The sequence below is a fragment of the Cheilinus undulatus genome, linkage group 24 (genome assembly GCF_018320785.1).
Source record: "Cheilinus undulatus linkage group 24, ASM1832078v1, whole genome shotgun sequence".
Taxonomy (NCBI): Eukaryota; Metazoa; Chordata; class Actinopteri; order Labriformes; family Labridae; genus Cheilinus; species Cheilinus undulatus.
Genome location: NC_054888.1, coordinates 17,601,072 through 17,609,549, shown reverse-complemented (window position 1 = coordinate 17,609,549; position 8,478 = coordinate 17,601,072). Strand labels below are relative to the sequence as shown.

The 8,478-nt window shown below is 35.9% G+C and overlaps 1 protein-coding gene across 11 annotated transcripts in view; it reads right to left on the bottom strand.

Moving 5' to 3' along the window:
* Nucleotides 1–3,383: 3,383 nt before the first annotated feature.
* Nucleotides 3,384–8,478, bottom strand: part of LOC121506148 (inositol polyphosphate-4-phosphatase type I A-like) — a 64,102-nt gene continuing 59,007 nt past the window's right edge. For all 11 annotated transcript variants that reach the window (XM_041781754.1, XM_041781761.1, XM_041781758.1 and 8 more), the window contains one exon: nucleotides 3,384–3,980. In XM_041781754.1, the coding sequence (XP_041637688.1) occupies nucleotides 3,848–3,980 (133 nt within the window). In that variant the 3' untranslated portion in view covers nucleotides 3,384–3,847. The remainder of the gene's footprint in view (nucleotides 3,981–8,478) is intronic.

Below are 8,478 nucleotides of genomic sequence, written 5' to 3'. Positions count from 1 at the left end.
CTGCTTACCCTTGTGTTGTCTTTACTGTTTGTTTCTTTATAAATTGTGTAATGTTGGCTCCAGGAAGAGCTGAATTCTGGTTATTAGAACCCATGTGGTAGGGTAGCTACATAAGTCAGTGTTTACAATTCTATTGGGGCAAAAGTACCATGTCCTTATTCAATCTTGTTTCTAAAGTCATGCTGTTTTTGTATTCTGAGTAATTATGTAACTGAAATGTTTTGACAAAACTGGCTAGTTTGTAAAGGCACTGGGAAATCCCTTTTGTTTTGATGATTCTGTAGGTTTTCTGGCCACTAGCTCCATGACTGTTTACTGTCCATATCATCCACACAAACAAGTCACAAGTGAATCACAAGCTTCACCAGCTTCAACAGATCCACTGAAGTTGTGCTCTGTCATGATATAAATAACACAGTTGTTGCTTATGACAGAAACATAGTCATCATTGATAACTCTCGTCATGCTCTTCCACCAGAGAACAGAAGCAATGTTGCTCCATGTTACAAAGATTTCTAACACTGATGCAGTATAAATCTGTTCGATTCAGGTTGGTGATGGAGTCATAAAACGTTGAGGAGGAAAAGCTCAGTGTACTTTCCAGTTAGTTAGAAAGTCCACTATCCTGAACAGAACAAAAAGTACTGACTTGACTGACTTAAATAGCATTTAATACATGTAAAATATGGATATAAATACATTGTCTAAAGTTGTCTACAGTAGATCTGCTACCAGCAATAAGCCTAGCAGAGCTATTTAGTTATTGTATCATAATGGAGCAGGCATGTGGTTTCTTAATGATTTAAGTAAAGAGCACTGACTCCCCCTTCTGGTACAGATCTATCCCTGCAGACAACTGAGGCAGTTCCATACATGCCCCTGTCATTCATCGAAGCCACATACTGTGTGTCAAACCCAAGGCTCTTGGGCCAAAGCTCGCCCAGCAGATCCCGTTATATGGTGTAAGCTTCCAAAAAAGCCAAACAATGCTCTTATAAAACAACCCATTGTGCATGCCCTGTGCTTGCATTGTAAGACATGTAGTTTTGCAGTGCCATGCTAACCTTTGCCTTTTTTTAATGACAGTACCGGGACTTTTCCTCCATAATTTCAGCTATGGGACAAAAACAAGAAATAAACCACATACTGCTTGTATAATCAGAGCACATTCTTGTGTCATACCATAGTTATGCCCCTTTCTACTGCTGTCACAGTTACTAGTGTAATAAATGGTGCTTGATAATATTTTGTGGTGATACAGAAGAACCTATTTAATAACCTGAAAATTCAATGAGGGTAATGATCATTTTTATTATTTTAAGTTTGAGGATTTATGTAATTACAACAGATAATATGTATGCACACATACTGTGTTGTTGTACTTCCATACGTAAATAAAAACATTTCTTTATTTCCAAACTATTGTTAGACCAAGGTTATAATAGTTTGGGATTTTTCATTAGTTTTTATTTTTATTTCATTTTCACTTTCTGTGTTGGATTTCAGTTTAGTTCTTATTAGTTTTGACTGCTGGTTTGTTAGTTTAGTTTTGATTAGTTTTGAATGCTGGTTTGTTAGTTTAGTTTCTATTTGCAAAAATGCTTCGTTTTTGTTTAGTTTTTATTAGTTTTAGTTTTAGTTTTAGTTTTTTACAGATAAATGTCGGGGCTGATCGAGCATCATACATTAAAAAAAAACATATTAAAACAGGCTACTCCTCACTTATCATTTCATTTACTTAAAGATGATGTTTGAATACATCTCCAGACATAAAACTACCACTGTATGAAGTCTTGACCAAATAGCTCAGGCCATTTTACACTCCCCAGACTTGGTTTTCAGTGCCAGTCAGTATGGCTGTGTCAAAGACTAACACTAAGTATATTTTGTCTCTGTTTGTATTTTATTTTAGTCAGTTTTGTAAGAGCATTATACAGTTTTATTTAGTTTTAGTTTTCTGGTAAAGCTTAGTTTTTATTTAGTTTCAGTTAATTAAAATAATTTTTGAATTTTAGTTTTAGTTATTTAAGTTAACTATAACAACCTTGGTTTGAACACATTGTTCTCAAGTTATACACTGTAATGTCTGATTTTCCATGATTTTTTCTAGACTTCTACTTCCAGTCATTATTATAAGTTAATGTATTAGTACACCCATATTTCACACATCTTTAGGTGCATCTAAGGAAAATATAATATCATGAAAAAGTTCATTTTTATCACAGCAGTTTCATTGAAAAGTTAGAGCTCTATATATTCTAGTTTAATCTCACAAAAAGTGAAATACCTTGCATCAAAGTGATGTGGCATGGAGCCAATCAGTCCATGGCACTGCAGGGGTGTTATGAAGTCCAGGTAGCTCTGATAGCAGCCTTCAGCTCGTCTGGACTGTTGAGTCTGGTGTCTCTCATCTTCCTCTTCACATTTCTCCAGAGATTATCTATGGAGTTCAGGTCAGACCAATCAAATGCAGTAATATCATGGTCAGCCAACCAGTTACTGGTAGTTTTGGCTTCACTGTTGGTAAATTCCAAATCCTGCTGGAAAAAGAAATCAATAGCAGATGGGAAAAAAGGAGGGCTCTTAAATCTCCTGGTTGATGGCTGACAGCATTGACTCTGGACTTGATAAAGCACAGTGGGCCAACAGCAGCAGATGACATGGTACTACAAAAATCACTGACTGTGGAAAATGAAAACATTGGACTTCAAGCACCTTGGATTATGGGCCTCTCTCATATTCCTCCAGACTCTGGGACCTTGTTCCAAATAAAATCCTAAATTCACCTTCATCTGTAAAATAGGATTTTGGACCACTGAGAAACGTTCTGGTTCTTTTTCTCCTTAGCTCACGAGAGACGGCCCACTCTAGGAACACAACACTTGGACATGATAAGAAACTGGACGTTTTCAAAATATTTTAAGATTTTGAGATAGTGGACTTTAGATTTGCACAGGCTGTAAGGTCTTGAAATGTTTAACTTTGTATGAGATGGAAACAGAATATACAGAAGGAAAGGAAATCAGTCTTTCTGGCAGTTCTACACCAAAAACCTACACTTACATGATTTTCCTGCAAGTTAGCCAGTATGTAGGAATTTTCTCGGATTTTTTAAACCAATCTTTACTCATTATTTTGCTAAAGGAAACCTGAGGCCTGCAGCATTCAAGTTACACTGTTTATTTTTGTTGTGCAATGATGCAGCAAGTCACTAATCAGTGTGTTCAGACTAAAATAAGGGATATATGAGGAAATGTTAACTTTAACTATATTGTTGTCTCTAATGAAAAGGCCTCTGAAACAGCAAATCACTAAAAACAAGGAAATTAAGGACATCACACATCGGCATAATAAATAATAGAAAAAAAGCAGATAAGTCTGAATACTGTGGGATTGACAATTAATCATTGTCAGTTTTTATCATATTTATTTATACATGATTAAACTGGAACATGTGATTTTGAAGATTTTCATCTTGACTTCCATCACTGAACATAAATATAAATGTTGAAGTGTGTGACATTGATGATATCAGTGCTTTATCAGGGTGAGGCAGTGCTTTCATGTACATTTCTCTAGAAGAAATAAAAACATTGTTGGATAGTTATGCATAATACAGCAGAAGCAAATAATACAGTACTTAAAAACAGTTATTTGACGAATGTTGCGGAAGTTTTTCTCTGCTAATTAAGGTAAATGAAAATGAGTTTTCTTGCAAATAACTCTAATCTAAAATCTCCAACACAGCTGCTTCTGTGACAAACAGTGTCCGTCTGATTGTATCCCGAATAATCACAGCTTTCCTAACCAAAGAACTGTCTGTTAATTTCCCAGCGCAGAGGTCCGATCAGGTTTCGACTTTCCCGTAGGTACCATCAGGCGGTCGGTAATGTTTGGGGAAGGCTTTGAGCTGCAGTGAGTTAAACGCGTATTTCCGGCATCCAACGTTCTTCACAGTGTTTTCCCGTCTGCAGCCCTCACTGAGGAGACACAACAAGGGGGCGGGGGGTGTTCACAAACAGAATGAGAGAAAATAATGGAAATGATGGTAGGTTTGAATTCCCCAGAGTTGAGTCTTTTTTTCTTCATGTGCTTGGGGATTGTAGTTTTGTTTTTCTTTTACACATAAAAGTCAATGAATGATTAAGTTATGTCAATTATGTAAATCAATATTCCTGTTTTGTTTCACAGGTGACCGGCAATCAGAGGAAGTGCAACTGTTTTTATTGTGTTCCAGCAGATTGCCAGCAGAGGCTAGTAAAGATGTATTTACTCTTCTTCAGACTGGATTTAAGCCAATTTATGTGTAAAACAGTGGAAAATAGATAAGGGACAAACATAAAACACCATTCATGCATATGAACAAACATGTAGGGAAAGCTGAAGAACAGATCAGTTAAAACAGGATAAGAAAATAGTTGTTAGAGATGCAAAGAGTGACACAAATCAGTTTCAAAGACGAGAAAATGCCACCAGAGTCAGCGTTTATTCTGCAGGTGAAGGCATAAAATGCTGATCACAGCAGGAGTGTGGCGTTCAGGGACACTCAGAGGTTTTGTGGTACATTAAGAGCAACATGAGAGGCAGCAAGGCGAGAGCTATTTGATGTTTAACGGCTGCTGATTCTGAGAGGAAAAGCACAACCGGCAATATTGAAAGAAACAAATAAATACAGCTGTGGATGTTTTGCTGTTTGCTGGCTATGAGTGAACCTTAAACACCAAAACACAGCAAACCACAGTGAATCAAATACACTCCCTAACAAACTTTCCTGAACATGTCTATCAACAAAATAAGAAAAACAATAATCTAAGAAAACACTGAGCAATAACCAGTGAAAAATCCAGCATTTAAGAGAAAACTTCTCTCCAGACCCTGCTACTAGATTCACAAATTAACACCATAACTTCTTTTTTTGTTACCACCATAACACAACAACCTCCGACTAACACTGTAACTATGACATAAAACTAATAAACAGTTAAATAATAACATTTCAATCTCACACAGACATGTTGAGCTGTGATATAAAGTGACAACAGCATGACAGTCATGGCACAGGCATATCAATATAAGACAAAGCATAATAATAATTCATCTGCATAAACACTCTGCTTTGAAATAACTTAAGACTGTATATATATATATATCAAATGTTTAAGCATTTAAATACAATTATATACAAAAATACAAATATATTCTAATAATAAATCTGGAGTCTGACAAATAAGAAGAAATAATTTTGCAAAAAAGGTTTAATTCATATTTATGGTCAAAAAATTTAAATTTTTAATCAATATTTATTGTTAGCACTGTCTATAGGGAGTTAACAATAGGCCAAAGTGCATTACAAATATGCTTTCACTGGACTATTTCTAAAATAAATTTGAGATTAAATAAGATTACTTCTTTCACATCCCTGCTGCCATAACATATAAGATTGTTTCTTTGATTTCTACTTTCTTTAAATAAAACTCTGAGTAATATTTGTCTCACAGAGGTAGTTCTAAACTGATAAAATAAATTTAAAAATAACACAGTCGTTTATATCATCTTTATGTAATAATTTCACTTTTTTAGTGACATTTGCTAAATATGCAGACCGATGAAAATACTGGTCTTTAAATAATATAATATTAGACTGAATACAACATTATAGAGCACTTGTTTTACTTGAATAAAAATCTTAGGTGTAAACACAAATATTAACATTTTCTATTTGGGTTTTTGGATATTATTTCCAAATTTTCAAATGGTTTTCAGTTCGTAAAATTTGAAATTTTCTTGCAATTTTTAACAGATTTTTTTGTTGTTTCAGTTATTTTAACTGGTGCCTGTCAAACATAGGGCATCTGAAAGCTAATTGCTAATTGCCATTACCAAACAAAGTAATGAATAAAAGAATAAATAAATGAATAATTTTAGTGTAAAGCTACACAACTGTAGTGTTGGCATCCAGTACAGATCCATTTATTCCAATGTTGTTTAGTAACTGACCAATTAAACAATTTCAACCCACATTTCTAAACAAAATAGACTGTTATTAGTTAAAATTACTGTGAATGTGGGGTGCAGATGGCGTAACGGTTAGGTCACACCTCATGAGAACGGATGACCCGGGTTCAAGTCCTGTCTGGGGCTTCTTTCCCCTGTGTCTCTGCCCAACCCTCTTATCCCTGGTTCTGATCTATCCACTTTCCTCTTCTCTAAATAAAGACATAAAGAGCCCATAATGTACTGTGATTGCTAAATCTGTTAAAACATTTTATGCCACTTCTACTGACTGATTTTTTTTTTACCAAAAGGAGCATTACAAACATGGATAACTCCTCATTTCTTCAATCCTTGTATCATACCTAAAGGAGACATTGTCATCAAGTCTACACTGATTGTTGTACTGTAGTGTGTGTTTGAGTGTTCAGGAGTCATGAGGGCATCATAAACTCCCGAAGGAGGCTATTTTGGTCTGATCCAGTTCTTTATTGGGTCGATCTCAATGAGGCAAAGCCCGGAAACTCAGATGAGTGGCGCTGTTGTATGGTCTCTCAGGGTAAGATATTGATTTAGGCCATTTAGAAGAAGTCCAGCGTTTATTTTCTGTCAGTAAAATGTTTGTGATGGCTACATTCTTAGTGTTGCAAACTTTTCCTCATTAAATGATTTGTCACATTTTATAAATTTCCAAACTTGGACTTATTCTAAAACCAAATACAAATCTATACAGTTTCTCTGCCTTTTAAAAGGTTTCCTAAAAGAGGTTTTTCTTTTAGGGGAGTAAAATATCAGCAATGGCACCTAAATTAGCAGGTAAATAAGACTGTTTTCTTGGCTGCATTGCTGATTGACACACAATATAAAACTACAGCATCACAAACACCATAATCTTTCAAGGAAGCTCTATGAAAAGTGCATGACAAACTACTGTTTTGCAAAAATACCAGTGTTTGCTGTTTATAAACACTCACGAATGTCTTCATTAGGTAAACCTGCTGAGCTGCCTATTGAGGCAAATACATAACCAGCCAATAACATGGAAGATGCCAATCCATGGCATGGAGATATCTGCTAAAGTGTAAACCAAGCTCAGAATGGAGGGAAGGTGATTCAGAGACTGAACGGGTCAACACGTACCTTATGAATTGGTCAGCGAGTGTAAATTGTTGGTATAGAAACACAAGAAGTATGACTGATAAACTAACAAACAGTTGGAAAATCAACTATGAAATCAATTACAGTTTACAGATCACAAGCTAATACTCCTTCCATTTCTAGGCAACATAACCTATCACAGAAATGGACTGGATACACACAAACACATCACGTTTTTCTAGCTTAATCTCTCTGCAAACACACATCATAGAAACCTGAATTAACCCATTAAAACCTGGCAGAAGCATTTGGCACATGCATGGAAAGCTACATTCCTCATAAATTCATCTTCTCACTATAGCTACCTGATCAATAATCTATCTCATAACCTTAAATTCTTCACTCAAAATGAATCAACTCTATAAAGGTAAATATAACTGTTATAGCTGCACTGTTTAACTCTTTTAAGATATGGAAATAAATGTAAACTGGCACATCTAAATGCTCCAAAAGGTGTCAAACCTTCAGTCCTCCACCAACACATTCCCCTGGTTATCCTACAAACATTCACTCCCATGAGAAGCTGCATCTTTAAAATCAAAAAGATTTGACTTTGTCCCTGGCTGATCTTTGCAGCACTGATTTGGACAGCTGAAGAGCAGATGTGGGTCAAATCACTGATTTGCTGTATCTGGTACGCCACACTGGGATCAATTTAAGTGGCTTAAAAGGGCGATCACTGGATGTTACAGCCCCGAGGGCATGGGAAAGTTGACACATGATCAGAAGTGTAAAAGCAGTGAGTGCTTCAAGTACGTCAGAGCTTTTAGGAATGAACTGAACCCGAAAATAACACTTCAGATGACAAATCCAAATGACAAAATGTTAATATGGAGTACTTCTGTATCGAAGAAAATATTATTCTCCTATCTCCTTACAGAAAATATCTCTAAAGCTATGTGCATGTCCACCAACTAGTTCTTAACTTGGTTTCCCTACTTTGTTGGTCATGCAGCAGGTTTATCCAAGCATTTTTTCTGATGCTGCTCCAAGCGGTAACACTGAATAAAACAATATCTTTTGAGGTTCAAACACCAAAGTACTGACATGAAAGGCTCTCCAATAATCAGTAGATAAAGCTGGAACTGATGGTGCAAATTCTCATTAGTTCGCCACTAAAAGTAAGGAGTCAGATTCCTAGAGTTTCGCATTAGGACGAACAAAACACGGGCTCTTTGTTACCTTTACTGCTTGTTTTTGCTACAATTTGCTGCCTTGGAAAATCCCACACTGCTCTTCAATCATGGGCCATTTTTCTTTAGGAACTGCTTGCTTTCACGAGACCTGATCCCTGGAGTTTTTGCTCTGTTCATTTGTCTGAGGTAAGGC